General features: G+C 34.8%; 1 protein-coding gene and 1 long non-coding RNA gene across 5 annotated transcripts; one reads left to right on the top strand and one right to left on the bottom strand.

Moving 5' to 3' along the window:
• Positions 1-3,051: 3,051 nt before the first annotated feature.
• Positions 3,052-5,904, top strand: LOC110939494. Its single transcript, XR_002592298.1, has 3 exons — positions 3,052-3,180; positions 4,227-4,311; positions 5,722-5,904. It is a non-coding gene; the product is annotated as an uncharacterized LOC110939494 (long non-coding RNA).
• Positions 5,905-12,574: 6,670 nt separating this feature from the next.
• Positions 12,575-16,836, bottom strand: LOC110942299 (ESX-1 secretion-associated protein EspB). 4 transcript variants are annotated; one of them, XM_022184040.2, is made up of 3 exons: positions 16,456-16,826; positions 14,982-15,098; positions 12,589-12,745 (listed from the first exon to the last, which is right to left on the bottom strand). In XM_022184040.2, the coding sequence occupies exons 1-2, from the start codon at positions 16,729-16,731 to the stop codon at positions 15,030-15,032; spliced, it is 345 nt and encodes a 114-aa protein (XP_022039732.1). In that variant the 5' UTR covers positions 16,732-16,826; the 3' UTR covers positions 12,589-12,745; positions 14,982-15,029. The 4 variants fall into 4 exon arrangements, with proteins under 4 accessions (XP_022039733.1, XP_022039732.1, XP_035846325.1 ...); XM_035990432.1 differs by having other exon boundaries at positions 14,985-15,098; XM_022184041.2 differs by lacking the exon at positions 14,982-15,098 and having other exon boundaries at positions 12,575-12,745; positions 16,456-16,836.
• Positions 16,837-19,024: the final 2,188 nt, after the last annotated feature.

Here is a 19,024-nt window from a genome sequence, read left to right as displayed (position 1 = left end):
AGGTCTTTTACTACACTTTTATAGGTAGGGTTAAATGTGGGTTTAAGTGGGCTTTGGGCTTGGGCCCAAGGCCCACAAGACCAATCTCGTGTTTTAATTGACCCGCCCGTATCTTTAGAGTCCGTTAACGCACCCGATCGTCGTAAAAATGTAATAAATAAATTTTTAGCGTCAAATTATGAAAAATTAGCGTCGGTAGACATTCGTGCTCTCGTTCGTCGTTTACGGTAAAAATTGCGTAAATTGCGTCATTTGTCGTTTTAAACCGTTTTTCGATCCGGTTTATGTTTTTTTTTTAAGTTTATGTAATGTTTTTTAATATTAATGAAAATATTTTATTAGTTTATTTGTTAAATGTTAAAAAAAAGTAGAAGATTAAAAAAATAAAAAACATAAAAGTGGTGAGGTAGGATCATCTAGGACCATCCTCCATACCCTCTACTTTTGTGGGATGGATCATCCTTGGGAGGACTATGATGTGACGCCTAGGTGACGGATCATTCTCCCTTGAAGGACCATCACCATACCCTCTAGCCTTATTGATGCCTACTATAATTTGAATTTCTTGAGGCAACTAACCTGCTTCTCCATCATAGGGTTTTCAATATTTTCTTGTTTTTAGAACATATTGTATCCATTGGTTGATATTTTATGGCTGATTCTTGTTCATTCCTTGTTTTGTTGGATCGATTACCTTAATTTGGTTGAATGGGTTGGATAAGAACTGTTATAGTCATTTGAGTTGTTTTACAAAAGAAATCCTTGAGGGCTTTCTTTGAGTTTGTTTATATCTTGAAATTGCTTCAAAAGTTTGTTTATATCTTGAAATTGCTTCAAACTTTAGACAACTGCAAATCTGGAATATCGATTTGGCTTGTTTGATATTCCATGGATGTTGTGTGCCCCACTTAGAAACACAAGTCCGAGAGAATGATCAGAATTATCATTTTGATGATAATAGATTACAAACATTAAATAAGATTGAATGAATTGAAGGAAATACAAGAGTAATAGGGAAATATGTAAATACTCAACTAAGAATTCATTGAGGGTAAAACAGTAATTTAATAGGAATAATTTTAATGAAAAGGATAAATATGTAATATATATAGTTTAGGAAGGGGAAATATGTAATTTTTTTTTGAACGACAAATTTGAATCACTGACGGACTACTGGAGTATCATCGTGCCACCAGCGGAACCACCCAATCATATCCATCTCCACTAGGCATAATGCCTATACACCAATTCAGGAGGAAATCCAATAAATATGGGAAAACCCCCCTTGTGAGAATCGAACTCAGGACCTATTGGTCCCAAAGTTTTATCCCACCCCCAAGATGCCACTAGGCTATAAAGCCATGGACGGAAATATGTAATTGACTTTAAGGGTTGGGTAAATATGTAATAAGGGCTTTTAGTAGGGGGAAATATGTAAAAATACCTTATTAAAATATTTTAGCATCCAAAACACCATCTCACTATACAAGATTACAAGCTATTCTAATAAGAAAATATTTATCTAGATTCTTAAATACACATACTAAATAGTGAGTAACTATTAAAACACAATTAATAAGTGTTCCAATGAGGACGGATAGTGGAGTCGTAAAGGTGTACTCCTCCCAGTCAAGTGGCGGGAGTTCGAGTCTTGGGACGAGGGATTCATTTTAAAAAAAAAGGCATTAGATTAGTGTTAAATGGCACCACATGAGGGTTATAGCTCTGTTGTAGACTAAAAGAAGTACCTTTGATATAGCTTATGAGCTATGTTATTTAAGTCGCTTTAAACACTTCACTAAATAATTACAGTAGTCGATCAAGAACGTAGTTATTACTTTAATCACTACCCTAACTTTGGTTTGAAACTTTACATGAATGGTCATTGTCTTGAAAAATCAGTTGAGTTCTATGTGATGTACCGTAGTTGAGTTTTATGTGATACCGAATTTCTGGAAAAGTAGGTACCGAATTTATCAGTATGGTACCGGTTTGGTACGGTACATGTACTCATTTCAAAGTGTTCATCTTAATAGGGAATTGGTACTGAACCGATACCGGTATCGAGAAAAATAATAAATTTTTAGAATAGTAAGTACCAAATACCATACCGAATCTATCGATACAACACCGGTTCCATATGGTACCGGTACGGTCATCCCTATAAAAAAATAACATGGTGCTTGTGTACTTGTACAATTCAGGAAAGATCGACGACTGAATTTTGTTATACTTGTTTCACGTTTGATTTCTGGATACTTGAGACATGTAAAAATCATTGTCAAGATGTGATTATTTCTCGATACTTAGGACAGGTATTTACTTCCGAATTTGGTGTGGCCACCATAAATTATAATCTTTGGAAATCTAAAATATTTGGAAATTTAAATTTTAATCACATATATAACAAAAATAGTTTCTGGCCAAGACGAGGGGATGGGTGGATGACTGCACATGGGCTTGAATAAAAAATTTTAATATACGTTAAGGTTTTTTATATATGTTTCTTAGATTGAATAAACTTTTTGTAACATATGTTAAGGTTTTTTATATATGTATCTTAGATATGGATGTTGATTCCAAAATTCCTATAATTTTAGGTCGTCCATTCGACCATTCCTAGCCACAATTAGAGCCTTAGATGATGTTTTTGTGTAACACCCCAAAAACACGTTTAGTAACTAAACCTAGTTAATATTAAAGAAAGGGTAAAATACTATCAGTGGTAAAAGTTGACCGGATAAGTGTTAGGATTTTAAATAATCAAAGCCAACGCTAATTAAAATGAACAAATACATTGTAGCAAGTAAAAGTTCATAAAAGGATCGGGTGAGTGGGACTTAATTTGAATCGGGTTGTAACTCCAAAATTTAATTAATTAGACTAGGAATATGCAAAACCAAGTTATGATGGTGGTTAATTGTTAGTAAGTGTTATATGGGAATTTAAACAAAACTAAATTTGAGGGGCCAATGTTGTCAAAAGGAAACTTGAATTTTATAAACAAAAAAAAATAACACACAACACACATAGTGTGTGTGTGTGTGTAGGTCGATCCTCAGGAGAGCAAAACAAGGAAAACCCTTGTTCTTCAAAGATCATCAAAATTGAAGGAGAAATTGGACCCCAAATTCCTGCATGAACATGAATTATCGGTCACCTAGACGAGGGGATCATAAGGTATGTTGTAGAACTTGATTTGATGATTTCGGGTTTATGATAAATCTTTGATTTGTAGGAAACTAAACTTGATGGTGCAATAGAATCACCAAATAGAACTTGAATATATGTTGATTTTAGCCCTAGTTCTTAAATTGACGAAGATGAAGTTGAGAAGATGGTAAAAATTAGGGTTCATAGATGATTTCTTGAAATAGATGATGTTTTTGACACCTCTTAGCCTATAACATTGTGTTATAGGTTCTAACCATTTCCAAGAGTTTAATAAGAGCTTTAGCCATAGAAATGGGTTGCATTTGATGGTTTGGGTCGAACTTGAAAGGACCCTAAACATGATTTTTGTAGATTTTTATATGGATTTTGACTAATCTTAAAAAAATCATATAAAATCAACCGTTTATCCGATTTGGGTGTTCTATACCTTTTCGGAAAGACTATGGAGTAAATTTTCATTGTTTTCAATGATAAGAAACAAATATGGTTGGTAAATAGGCCAAAAAGGTGAATTAAAACTGCTGTGCAAAAACTTTGAAAGTTGTTTGAAAATGAAAATATAGTTGTACTGATTTTATAAAAATCATATAAAATCATAGAAAATTCATTAGAAGGTGTACCTTATATGCTTGCGAAGGTATTTGAATTTTCTACGATCCATCTTTGCATGTTAATCTAGTTTGGACTTTGAATGGGTCATAATGGTAAATTACAGCAGCTGTATAGAAAATTGCTGCACATTAATAATGTTATTATTAATCAAGAACAGACATATGATTGCGTATACTTGATTTAGGCATGAAGTATTGAATGTTAGGAACAAATACCACTTTATGTGGCATGTTTAAAGTATTTAAAATCACTTACTAACTAGTTTGTATAAGTAACTTGACTAACGGATCAAACGGTTAGTGAATGGAAAGAATTATGGGACGAAAATAGTTGTTGAATAAATAGCATACTTTGATGAATAAGTGTGTGTGAATCCATAAGGTGTGATGGTCATGTTAATGGTTGACTAATCTAATCATCTTGTGGATATGATGTGGTAGTTTGACTCTGACAAGCTAGGTAGGAGTTTGGAAACGAACGGGTCAAATGGATACAAGTTCAAGTATGAAGCTCGCAAGTACACAAGTAAGTAAAACTTACATCTTTTAAGTAGAATACCTATTTATAAATTTGGTTAAGAACAATGTAAATTAGTACTTTTAAGTAATATGATAGTATGGTGTAAACCGAAACGGACTACATGGATGAGATGGCAATTAAATACAATCTCACAATGATAAATGGTCATTTAGGCCAAACGGGTCAAATGGCGAATAATGACTAATAGTTGTTGTCGAGTTGTTGTGCTCACAGGGTGAATAGTGTATGGCTTGTATTGCTTTTAATTAGCAATCATTATTGCAAGGTATTAAAACAGGTCAAGGCTATGACCCGAGCCAGGTATGTATAATGGGTCAAACTCTCAATGAGGACTTAGGGTCCGACGAGAGCTATACGAGTTATGGGTGGACCTTGGATTACCTAAAGTGAGGTATATCAAGCGAATTGAAATTTAGATATTATGTTCTTACGGACATAATGAAATTAAAATGGAATATGGGTTAAAAGAGTATCCTTGGTCAAAACAAACTTTCAAAATGTTTTTAGTGATTAAAAGACTAAAGTTAACCAAATGCCCTCGGATGATAAACCGGGCAAACGACCCATAAGGGTAGTTTGAATATGAGTTTATAATTTGGTAAAATCCTTCGGGTAGAATACAGTGGAAGTTTTAAACCATTTTGGCTTAAAGGTACATAATGGATTATTTTCGTAAATGTGTCAAAATCGAGGGTAAAATGGGGAATAAAATGATTTTCCTATCATGGCGCATCACAATTGAAGTTGTGATGATACATGAATAAAGATTTTAGAGTGGGAATAGAAGATATGAAGAAATGCGGATAAATTAAGTTTAAGTGCCTTAATTTCCCATAACGGGTAAAAATAAGTATGTGCACAAAACGGATTACGGATGCATAAAACATAGGGATAATACCCCGGGTAGCGGGGTATATTCATAAAAAGGATGATATTGTGAAAAAGATGTAAATATATACGCTCATTTGTTTAATTACGCAAACGGGTCAAATAATTCGTAAATAAACACTAAGCCGAAAGCTTATAAGTTAAGAATTTTGATGATCCGGATGGTGGATGTTGAGTCCGTAATGTAGAGGATCAAATTACGATCATGTAAGAAGAAACAAGAGGTTAAACGGCTAAGAGAATTAAAAGTTATGGTCGTTTTTGTATTAAGGGCAAAACTGGAAAACAAAACTGCAGACCAGACCGTAACCTACGGCTGGAGGCCGTAGGCTACGGTACAAACTTTCTGCCCAGACATCCTATACGGACCGTAAGCTACGGTATACGGTCCGTAGCTTACGACGGGTTCCAAAAAAATTTATTTTGTTTGTTCCTTTGATATTTTTGGGTTATAAAACCATGTTTAAGCACCATATAACTAACGTATGAGTTGTTATTGGTGTATAGGTGATAGTTAAGACTAACGGATGAAGATCAAGCATAAAGAAGAACCGAACGCAACCGAAATTCAAGCTTCCGCTTAGTTTCGTATTTTGTGAAACGAAACAATTATGAACTTTGTAAAAGATTTATATTTTACGAACATATTAACGCACTAAAGGGTTGAAATGTATTAAACGCTTATGAACTTTTATTAAACCCGAAACATAGAATGGACGTTTATGTGCATTATTCTTATAAAATAAAAAAGTTTTTGTTAATTCTCAATTGTATGAGAATGAGTCTTACGTTTTGAAGGAAAGTTAACCATCAAATTAATGATGATAAGATGTATTTAATAGGGGTGAGCAGAAAACCGAAATAACCGAACCGTAACCGAAATAACCGACAAAACCGAACCGAAACAAAAACCGACGGTTCGGTTTTCGAATAACCATTTTCAATAACCGAAAAAAACCGAACCGAAACGAAAAAAACATATATTTTTATGTTTAAGTTTAAGTGTTTAACCAATTAACCCATGCTATTAGAAATTATTATTATTTTTCTTAAATATTAAGTACTTATGATAAAAATATTAAGATGTTTATTTATAATTGAGATGATTTATTTATTGCCTATAACAAATAACAAAATTTAATATAAAAATTAAACAATCTTCAAAGTATTATAAAAGAAAAGGTCCTAATAAAAACTTTGAAGAAACATAAAAATAGATTAGAAGGTTAGGTTTATGTAAACATTTTTAGTTAAAAAGATCAAGTATAATAACTTAAATATAACCATATAAGAAAGATTCTTAAATTTTGAATTATACTTTTTTTTTATTTTTGAATCTTACTTACTTTTGTTTCAAAAACCGAAATAACCGAAAAACCGAACCGAACCGGTGTAAAAACCGAAAAACCGACACCAAAAAAAACCCGAAACCGAACGGTTTTAAAAAACCAAAAAACCGACATTTCGGTTTCGGTCTTGATTTTGCCCAAAAACCGAACCGAACCGAACCGAACCGTGCACACCCCTAGTATTTAATATCAAAAAGCGTTTCGATAATAATCAAGACTCATATAAAACATCCACCTTTATGATTAACACCATTGAGTAAGTTTGATCTGAGATGTCTTGGAAATATGAGTTTAAAGGTGAATTGGTAATTTAGTGTTGGTAATTAACAAGACACTTCATTTTGATCATGAAAAGGACATAGAGGAATTTGAATGGTTGATTCATGGCAAGCCACGTGACATGGAATTTTAAAGGGTTGAGTTACAAGAAGTAGAAGAGTATGCTATCCTAACAAACAAGTATGGGGATAGTGAGCCGGAAGATAAGGGGTATGGCATAACTAAAATTGAAATTGGATTGGATATAGCTACTACTGAAGCCGATCATAATCTGTTATGGGAATTACTCGTTGCAATGGTGAAGTATAAGAAATTGATTAAACTACAGATAGATTGGTTTAAGTTAGAAGAAGAATGGAATGTTCGTGGAGCTGTTTCCGTTGAAATTGATTAAAACACCCGTTTGAAAGTGGCAGCTATAAAAGTTGCCATGACCTCTCATTTGCACACTCACACTCTCTAAAAATCTCTCTAAAATTAGGTGTTTGAACTCAAGTCAAAGTGGAATTGATGTTAATCATTCACTCCTGGAGTCATTTCTTCCGCCCAATTGCTAAAACAGGGTACACATTTTGAGTTTAAACTAGTTTTTTTAGAACCCAAAACTTAGATTCGCTGTCTCATTTTCTGTTTTGCAAGAATTGCAGAATATGAATGAGTATGACTCGTACCCTCTTTGAGTGCGTACGGGCCGTACCCTCTTTAACTCTAGAAAAATAATCAAGCCAAGAACAATACGCTTTGTATCCTTTTAGTAGGCTACGGGTCGTACCCCTCTCATTCTAGGTTTTTAACTTTTGAGTTGTTCCAATATTTACAGATGGCATCTTCGTCACGTCATGAGCCTAGTAGGAGAGTCAGACCACGTAGAGATCCAGACTATGACTCGGATCATACTCCTTCGGATCATACATTAGACTTGGACCGCTGGCCATCGCCTAAGGTACATTCTCATCCACCCCATACAACTCCTAGGATTGATACTCGGTAACTTACCTGAACTATACAGTATTCTAATAGGTACGCTTGCTTGTTGCGTGTATAGATTATTTTATTTGGTTTTTTTCCTTAAAGCTCATCTGTTTTTGTTTTAATTTATTTGTTACTATCTAAGCATGTCACTAGGCTTCGTTTCATCCTTACCGCCATCGAAACTATAGCAATGAAGAGTTGACCCACTGAAGTCACCACGTGACCTTGTTGCTAGTGTTAATACTACAGTCGTTGTATTTCTTAGTTTTTTCCTTTCGTTGTCGGTGATGTAAACAATGGGAACACCTGTGGTATCTTAAAGTTGGTCTTGTTTTTTACCCTCTTAGTTGCGTCACTACAATGTCATAAGCACGTGATGCCTTCCCGCAGTATCAATGTCGAATCCTCTATTAACGACGTAGTTTTTTTTTTAAGCGGAACATCAATGAACGATTGGTAGGTGTTGTCTCAGCCCCCGACCCCACCCCGGAAGTGGGCGCCACGAGAGCGAACTGGTGGTATAGGTGTTTATTAAGTTTGCAGCTGTAACACCTCGTAAAAATCACGTCCAATGATGTATTGACACGTGTAATAAACCCTAATAAAGTCGAACAGTGAAATTTAGGGACTAATTTTTCGAAAAATCGAAAACTTTGATTTTGAAAGGACTGGAAGTGTTAGCATACCTAAAATAAGTTTCTAAATAACCTCTCACGATGGGGATGTTCACAAATGTGCCACTTGATGATAAAGTGTGGCCGTTTGCGTAATTAATTGAAAGTTTGCGCAATGAAGGGTTAAAAGAGTCAACATGTTAATTCTTACCTCTGAGTGACCTTTTAACAAACCGGGAGCTTCATGATATTTAATTATACTCTCGGGAATTCCAAGTAATGGCCAACAAGGGTTTTTATGCCTATAAGTAAAGTTACGCGCAACTTTGCAAGTTAGAGGGACTAAAAGCGTCAATATGTTTAATTATACCTCTGAATGGCCTTTTAGCGAACCCGAAGCATCGTGATTTTTAATAATACTATCAAGGATGTCTAATATGGATTAAATGAGGCTTCAATGCTAATAAATGATGAAATGCGCAAGTTGCGCAATAGAGGGGCCTAAAGCGTCAACTTTTGAATCTACGCCATTCGGTGACCATTTAAGCGAACGAGAGCATAGTAATATTTAAGTATATGCTTGGGAATGATTAATATGGGCCATGGAAGGCTTAGATGTCATTAAACGGCATTTCGCGCTACTTTGCGCAATTAAGGGACTAATTGCGTCAAACTGCAAAAGGAGGTCGAATCATATGGTAACAGACCTTCCGGAATATGTTCATAAGTTAAACATACCCTATTTATCCTTTATATAGCTTAGGTATAGGATTAGAGGTGTTTGGTGCGCAAAAACAAACTTTTATGTCATGCAGGGACTAAAAGTGTCAAAAAGTGCACAAGTTTGCACTTTTGCGCATATCTCGCATTCTGAATATCCTCGGACACCCAAAAATTTATGTAAGCACTAAAATATTTTATTTTAGTGATCGCCATGATAAAATTCCATTCGTCGCATCGTTTGAATCGTTTTTCGCGTCCGTCCGTGTTCCGTCGTAATTAGCCGAACAACGTGACCGTATGACCAAACGGACCGACATCCGGCATATTTTTGAGCATGTTTCATATTCCCTATGCTTAGGCATCATTTTATAGCCTTAAAAATGGTTTAACGGGCCTCAAACGCATCAGAAAGGGGCTAGAAGCATGCAAGGACCAAAACTGCCATTTTAGAAACTTGATTTCCAGCTGTTACAGCTGTTTTAATCAATTTCAAATGGTTTTCTTCAGTCCTTGGGCAGCCCATAGATTGCTAAAACAAGGGGTAAAGGTGTACGGTCCAGATGTGATCACGTTTATCAAGAAACGATCCTAACGGTCCTCAAAAACCTATATATACCCATTGAATTTGGCTCTCATTTGCACCACTTCCTTCAAATCTGCTATGATCTCTAATTTGTGAGGGTCTTGAACTCTTTTTGAGAACCTCCTTCAGTTCATAGGACCTCTTGTAAGTACCCTTTCGTGCCTAGTTTAAATTTCTAGCGGTTATAGCCGAAAGGTCAAACGTTTCGATAAACGCTTTGACTTTTAATCGGTTGAGCCATGGTTCGGAACGAACATGGCTACGTGACCGTAATTAGATAGGTGATTAACCCTCAAAAGGGCGCCTCCTAATTACCACGTTTACTTAGTTTAATTGTCGGGTCAAATTAAAGTCAAACGGGTTAGTTTTAAATAAAATGCATAACTATTAAATTAGAAGTCATAAAATCAGTTTTGCCACATTAATAACTTGGTAAATATTAGTTGAACATGTCTAAGCATGATTCAACCCGACAATTCTAAGTATAGGCCCGGTTCGGAGTCGAAAGTCGCGAAAGTTGACTTTTGCTTTGACTTTCAGTTCTGACCCGAATTAGACTTATTTAGATATGCCTTAGGATTCCTTTAGGATCATGTTATGGGTTAGTGTAACCCTCTGAGGTTATACAACCTGAATCCTTAGTTATCCTATTCATTTGCAAGTTTCCATTATATGCCGAATTGTTGACCGTTATGCCCTTTTGACCTTAAAACAATATTTTTGAAAATGTGAGAGGATAGAAACCTTCACTACTGAATTATAAACTTGTCCATAAAATCTGACATCAGTTTGAGGTCCAGATTAGGAGTTATGCTCAATAGCGTAATTAGAAGCTTCTTTAGTAATTAAATAGCGTAAATTGCATATAGCCTATCTAAACCCACATTTTTGTATAAAACTTTATACCTACTGTATTAAAATAATATTTTGGGATTTTTAAAGATTTTTATTCAATTTTAGGCTGAGCATAACTTAGTGTTCTAAGCTTAATTCGGCTAATGCCGGTTTTGCCCTTTTAAGCCATAAAATGAGTTTTATAAATCCGATTAACCCCAAACCTTTTTCTACTGATCTAATATATTAAATATATTATTTTGAGCCTTCTGGAATTTTAAAAATATCAGCTTTCTTTATAAAACCCGGAAATGGCTCCAAATCGCCTTTTTTAAGCGTTTTTAGCACATAAGTATGCACTAGAACCTATTTAAGCATATGGGATTGAAACCTACTGATGTATTCAATAAAAATTTATATTTTAACAGTAGGAGGATAACTTAAACTCAGAATTTCTGTTTTGACCTTTTAGGCATTTGTGAAATTACCAAAACGCCCCTACGGTGTCTAGAATGATTAAGATTGATAAATTTCACATAAGGATTAATACCCTACTGTTATAACTTAGTAAATTAAGTTTATTTACTGATTTAATCAGACCTGTAACTCAGGTTATTATTTAAACCCTTTTACACCCTTTAAAATGACCAAAATGCCCTTATGAGGCATAAATTGGGTTTAAAACCATTTGGGGCATGATGGAAGGTATCATTCCGATATCACAACATGTTTAAGGCATATTAACTTAGGAAACTTGTATATGACTCTTATGGTTACTCGTTACGCACTTTATGCGTTCGAATCGGCGTAGGTAACTAGTTTACCCATTATAGCCGAAACGGGTCAAACCATATCATTTCGGTCTCAAAATCCAGAATGTGATTAAGTTACCCATATTAAACAAGTATGCAAGCTTGTTGGGTCAAAACCACATTCTAAAAACGGTCTTCGCCTTATCGTGCGTTTAAACCGTAATCTTCATTTAAGAACTAACCGGTCTAGGCTTAGGCCAAATTAAAGACCCGTTAGAAATCTAATAGGTTATTAAAAACCTTCGTTCCAGATTTAGGAGTCCAGTAAAAGCTATCTGTACTTTCTTGGTGGTATACGGCTGGGATTAAATTTATATTTAGCTCAGGTAAATACGTTTAACTTATTTTCCCTATACGGGCTTGGGGTACGGTATATAAAATACCGCTTGGTCGGGTAATTGACCTTAACCGGTCTGTGGTTTTGTGCAGTCAAGTGACCCGTTTAAAAATGCTGTTTTGTTTGTTTAATGCCTTTGGGAGTTTAATGATCATGTCCCGGATATCCTTGGCATCATTCAAAGAATGGCCACGACCTTAGTACTCGGGGGTAGGCGTACACCCGTAGTGCAGCATAACATGTATAATCGTCGGTACGAGAGAAGTCTCGCGGCGGAATTATATTAAGTGGTGTGTCTATTAATCTTTAACCCGGCACGACCCGGGCTACCGAACGCAGAATAAACATGTAATTCTTTTACAAGATTATAGGCAAATAATTGTCCCAAGTTATAAAATGTTTTGTGCCACGGGCATTCAAATCAATTTTTAAAACCTTTTCAAAATGAGTCAGTTAAATTGTATTTACCAGTGAAAACTGACGTATTTTCCCAAAAAGACTAAGTGCAGGTACTACGCGTAATAGGCTGGTTTCTCCTAGCATCAAATAGAAGTCTCGCAAGCTTAGATGCCTGAAGTCTGTTGAACAATATTTTATTTTATCTTGCGATCCGCCTGTGGATCTTTTACTTTCCGTTTGTAATACTTGGATATTACTTCATATCGGATTGTAATATATTTTGCTTCCGTTGTGCATTTAAATTGTGTGGTTTGACTATGATGATATCAACTACGTCATGCAAAACCCCCACCGGGCCCACCGGTGACACGTGGTAAAATCGGGGTGTGACAGCAGCGGAATTAAAACATCAGGATCGTAGTTAGAAAATAATTTCAGAGTTTCAAAACACCAAACTTTTTATATTAAACAAATGGGTTAAACCCCATATTTCATTTATAACGTATTTGTAGGGATAAACCCCAGTTGTTGAAAACATAAACTTCTTTTATTTAGGTAACTTATAGCCACATTATTTAAAAGCCTTCAGTGCTCCATAGCTGGTTTCTAATAGCTTCACATCAAGTTACCTGAAACACGTTTTGAAAACATTTTATCAGCAAGAAATACTGGCGAGTACATTCCATTTTATAACAAGACACACTGTTATAACTTACAGTATTAAGGGTATTACAATGTTTTTATCTAACAAAACTCCAAGTATTTGTCACTCGACAGATCTATGACTATGGTCATATCACACAATTGGCTAACCCATTGTCCAATTGTGAAGATTATCAAGTACTGTATACAAACCCCATAATACTGGCAGTAATTGTAGAATACAAAAACTTATTCCCTGTAATTATAACTTTGAAAAACATTTAAGGTTTTGCAAAGCATTTTAAATATATCATGATAATGTGATAAAAAGGAGAATGACTCACTTTGTAAACTTAGGTTTTACTACAGGCTTCCTGGTGATATTTTCTGATAATTTTCTTGAGTTTCTATTAAAATTATATAATGCACGTGTGTTAGTATAATAACCCAATTTAACTTTATTAATACGTCACGAGACAGAACCCCAACTTAGTTTACAAAGCATAGCCTTTATCAGGCAGCTTTTTGACATCAGTTGCTGCATGGGCTCAATATCGATCGGACAAAGTATTGAATCAGTGACCAGGGGTTAAAACACCTACAACGGGGCAAAGCTTCATGATTTTAGGGGTATTATAGGTATAATTTTCGGATTATATAGCTTGAGAGAGAAAGAGAATTGAACGAGATGGGACTGTGGCTTGTCTGCTCTATTTATAGTTGTTTTTTGACTCCCTCGCGCCCCGCGACACACATAGGTGTCGCCCGTCGCGAGCCGCGACACCCCCTAGCTACTACTAGGGTTGACTAGTCACCATTGTAGGCTTGACACGTGGGTGACACGTGTCTCAAGAAGTGTCCGACAAGGTATGGGGCCGTCGCACCCCGCGAAGGATTCCCCTTCAGTCTCTCGCGGGCCGCGACAGGCACAAAGAACTTATTTTATTTATTTTTCAATTAAATTAACTATATGGGGGTTCAGTTTTTCGATTACGGAACGTTTTAGGGCATTTTTGAGGGTTGTTATAGGTGTTGTTTTGATTATATTTGTTCTCTTTTGTTAATTAATTGTTTTTGCATGTTTACAAAAATTAATTATATAAATATCATATAGGATAGTTTACCTGCTATTCAGGTAAATTATATAGGATTAGCACATAAAATAAACTTCAATGATTTAAATAGAACAAATTTTTTTATGAGTGACCTGATTCGAACACTTATAAAACTTGTTTACTATTTTGTCAATTAATCCCGGGGTTCAACTATATTTTCAAGGAGTGCAATTGGTTTTTTTATCTAAAAAATACACTAGACTTTTTTTTTTTCCAAGGGGTGTGCCTACCCATCCATCCAACCATCAACCTGAGGTCCCCCCCCCCCCCATATCATACAAAGGTATTCATAATGCTTCATGCATTTAGCCATTAAGAAATTTAATGTTCGATCTTCACCGAGGAATGACGTTTTGGCATCAAGCCATTAAAACAACCGGTGAGGCCGTCACCAGCATTGTCTACGATCGCGGACGTAGGTAGCAGTCTACCTATGGGTGTACCCAGGTAACCGTACTTTGTTGGACGTTAAGAAAGATGACGTTTTTGCATGGCAAGTGTTTTTCCCAAATTTAGTGTTGTTGAGTAGCGCATCATCTTTTGTGACATATCCTAAAATCGACATCATTTAATTTTTCAAGCTTTTAACTATGAGTCTACGAGAGACAGAATTATTGTGGCACAACGTAGGAACTTCATGATGCGTTGCTCGTGAAATTGCAAGCTCTACCAACATTATAAGTGATAGTTTATGCAATTTTCTAAAACCAATAGTGAAAATATTATATATGAAAATATTTTTTATTACCAACCTTTGTATTGTAAGTTTTTATTACCAACCTTTGTATTATAAGTAAAACTAGTGGGATTTTCTCGTGCTACACGACAGAAATTTAATTGGTATCATTTTAATTGGTTACGATAGCGGTATGAATATAAGAGTAGATTAGTTTACCGTTCAAAAAAATATATATATATATAATATCTACATATTTTTAGAAGGAATAACTTAGAATTAAATTGGGTTTTATATAATTTCTTCTTAGGAATGTATATAGATCTAACTAAATGCATGTTGAAATCAAGCATATATAATCATATTTACGATGAAATCTGATATGATAGTTTAAGAAATCCTAAATTTCAGAACATTAAAAACGAGAATTACGACATTGATATACTGGTTGAAGGGGAGAAAAGCGAACGATCTAACTAGTTAGTTGGTTTGACCGCCTCCTCCAGAGCTAATCGGCCCCCTTGGCGGAGGGGGTCTTCTTGTGAGTCTCTGCGCCAACAACATGTACGATTACAAATAGTTAATAGAGGAATGTTTAGAACATAATCAGTTTTAAGTAGAGAACTATGAACACCGTTGAGATACTAATACTTATTGGTACCAAAGGGCTTGCAGCCCAATGGTATCCACGCTATTGTCTTGGTTTCCCTTCCAAGTAGTGAGTGTTTAAGTCTCCTTGAAAACGAGTAATATAGATTTTAGGAGTAGGTGTAGTAGGTGTGTGTACCGTTCAAAAACGTATACTTATTGACGGCTGGTTTAAATATGGTGGTGCATAACACATTTTTTGACATGCTCTTTCTCCATAATATATGAACTATATTTAAGTGTCTATACGTATTTCATAGTTTTCTACTCAAATAAGTAACAAGCACTCCCAATATATGTGTGTACAGAAAATAACCTACTGAAATTAAAGAAAAACTAAAATGAAATTTCATAAACTGAAAAAAAAATTAAGTTTCAACCACCTATTTAATTAATATTGAAAAGATTTAAAAATATATTACGTATTCAAATATATATAAATAGAAAATATTATAATAAAAAAGAACACTTTCATTAATATGAAAAACATAATTAATGTTTATGTTACAGGAAACCTCAAAAAATGGGTTCTGTGATCAATAAATTTATAGTATATTTTATATATTTAGCATAATTAATCATTTTATTACAGATACTCTCTAATTCTAGTATTAGAGATTAAACGTTTACGAGTTAAAAAAAAATTATCCAACAACTTGATACCGCTAAGTCAAAAACCTTTGGATACTTCGCGTAACTACAAGAAGTAAGCCGAAGGCTGCCATGAGGACTTATCTTCTTAACATCTTCAGGATTTATATATATGAACGTAATATATAAAAGAGTTAATTGCTCGGATGGTCCCTGTGGTTTCAAGTTTTTTTATGTTTAGTCTCCACCTTTTGAAAATAGCAGATATGCTCCCTATGGTTTGTCATTTTGTTACTCGGATAGTCCCTGAGTAGATGTCAATAAGTTTGGAAATAACATGTATGCTCCGTATGGTTTGTTATTTTGTTACTCGGATAGTCCCCAGAGTAAATGTTGGGGGACTATCCGAGTAACAAAATAACAAACCATAGGGAGCATACTTGCTATTTTCAAAAAGTGGGGACTAAATGTGAAAAAATGTGAAACCACAGGGACCATCCGAGCAATTAACTCTATATAAAAACATTAGTTATTACATCATACGTTATAAATACTTGTTAATTAAGTTGTTATGAATATACAAATAAATGATACAAAACCATAAAACTACAATAAAAAAATCATCATCATGAATATGAGAAAGAATGTTTTTTCATGAGTTACTTACCCTTGTAGACATAGGTTCATCAGTAGGATCCATAATAGGAGAAGTTGTAGGTGGATCCACCTCACCTCCACCTCCGTCACCGTCACCGTCACCGTCACCGTCACCACCGCCTGTGTCGCGGCCACCAACACCACCACTAGTGTTTCTTTCTTTTCCTTCTTGTTTCTCTAACCCCAAACACCTTAAAAAGCTTCTAAAAACTTCTTGTAAATACCTACAAGGGTTACCATAACCATATCCAATATCATACACAACTTCAGCCCTTTCCTCCACCATTATTTTATATATGTGTTTGCATATATCTTTTTCAAGTCAAAGAGAATTGAATGGAATTAAAGGGAAGGTTAGATATGTTCATAACATTTATTGAAAGAAATGTTGTTATGTATTTAAAGCTCCATGAGGGTAACATTGTTGAGTATTCAATGCATGGGTTGGTGGAATTTTCTTCTTGGAAAATAACTTTCCACAACACAAAATTTTAATGAGACAAAACACAAAGTTTTTTTTATTTCTCACGAGAGAATGACATAAGTAGTGATTGTACAAAATTATTTAATAGAGTGATTTAATGTTATATTTTCTTGTTGACAGGTGTTGATTTTTTTTATTTTTTTTTAACGGCAAATTTGAATCACCAACGGACTACTGAAGTATTATCGTGTCACCAGCTGATGCGGGCCCAAGTGTAGAGGAACGGGTCATCTTGTATTTGGAGGCCCAAGATCGTGTAACAAAAGGGGCCTCACTAAAATGGCTCTAACTTGAGCTACAAGGGTCCGTTTTGGGCGTGCGACCAGGCGAAACGACCGTGAGAACGAGCTACATCTTGCCTACGGCGGTTTGGGTCATCGTCCGGGCCAAAAAACGCTTATTTCCATGAGTTATTTTATGTTTTATGTTTTTAGTGGGTTTTTTGGACTTTTATTTTGTTCTAGTTTTTGGCCCAAGTGTGTTTTAGGCCCATTTTCGAATTTCAGTCTCTATTTATATGTTGCTAAAGATAATGAAAAGTTCAGACTTGAATTTTGAGAAAACTGATTTTTCACTTCAAATTACGTGCCCTTTGGGTTGAATTTTGGGGTTGGGGAAGAACTACACGGGTATTCGTAGAATCAACGTGTTTGATCTTCATTTATCGTACCACGCACTACATCACCAGCGGAATCACCTGATCATATCCATCTCCATTAGGCAATAATGTTTATACACCAATTAAAAAGGATACTCAATAAATCTAGGAAAAAACTCTCTTTGTGAGAATCGAACCCAAAAGCTAATGGTCCTTAAGTTTTATCCCACCTCTAAGAGGTCACGGGACTATAATGCCATGGTCAGATGTGTAGATATTTATATTGAAAAAAAAACTTTTTACTTATACTTAACTTGTCACTCTTTGCTAAATTTATTAAACTATTTAAAGTTACCAGCGTGATTCGACGAGAATTTTGTACAACTAATCAACTATATATAGAATCTACCCTATCAAAGTGCATGCAAAAGTTGTTTATGATCAATGTTTTAAAAACCGGTAAATACCGGCCGGTTATACCGGTATTACCGTTTCCAGATGTAAATCCGGTACGAAACACCCCGGTAAATAAGTGAAACGGCATAAGGTTTGTACCGGCGGTAAAATCCGGTATACCGGTTTGAAACGTAATACCGGTACCGGCCCAGGGTTATTTTTGTTTGGGTTGTTACTTATTTTTATTATATATATGTTACTTATCTTATGTAATTTTTATATATTATGATTATTCGAAACTAAAAGTTCTTATTTAATATTCTATGAAACGAAAATAGTTATCCTCTAGTTGATGAAGATGGCGATAATAATGAATTTCATGTTTTATGCGATCGTGAACTTGATGTATTCAACAATCAAATGGCTTAAACATATCGTACACTTTCATTTAAAAGAGCTTGTTGGAAGACTGAATGATTTTCGATTATCTTTTGGATTATTTTTTATTATGGATTTACTTTTGGATCATCTTTTAATATGTAATCATGCATTTTTGGATTAACTTTTGAGTTGATGTTGCAATTTATGAAATTAATTGTTAGCTAGTTAACCCGGTTGAACCACTCGGTACAACATGGTTCAACCGGTTGAACCATTTTTTAGCCTAATCCGGTTTGATTTAAATACCGGTTTTTAAAACATTGTTTATGATACGAAAAAATATTTTATTTTGAGTGCAGTTTTGTTTTCAATAAAATATATATCATAACATTGAGAAAAAGATAAAATTCGTTGAAGTTGGCTTACATGATGTGGCATGAATCTTGTACATGGGTATTTACAATCTAACTTATCAAAACATTTACGAAATTCATTTATATAGTAAGAAAATACTTTATTTTGAAATAGCTCAATGGTAAAAGTGTGTTAAGATTATATGTTTTTCGTTTGCACCAAATTTCAATTTGATGAAGATTCTACCCCATTGACTAGGTTAGGCAACCTCATCATAAGTAGGCCTGTAAATGAACCAAAGGTTCGTCAAACAGTTCGTAAACTGTTTGACAGAAAGTTTGTTCGTTTGACAAATGAATGAACACG

The sequence above is a fragment of the Helianthus annuus genome, chromosome 5 (genome assembly GCF_002127325.2).
Source record: "Helianthus annuus cultivar XRQ/B chromosome 5, HanXRQr2.0-SUNRISE, whole genome shotgun sequence".
Lineage (NCBI taxonomy): Eukaryota > Viridiplantae > Streptophyta > Magnoliopsida > Asterales > Asteraceae > Helianthus > Helianthus annuus.
This window is presented reverse-complemented; position numbering and strand designations above follow the sequence as displayed.

Excerpts from the sequence above, each read along its gene's own strand:
- LOC110942299 (XM_022184040.2), bottom strand. The coding sequence starts at position 16,731 with ATGGTGGAGGAAAGGGCTGAAGTTGTGTATGATATTGGATATGGTTAT. Across the intron at positions 15,099-16,455 it reads ATGAACCTATGTCTACAAGG|AGACTCACAAGAAGACCCCC; the intron begins GTAAGTAACTCA and ends TTGTTGGCGCAG.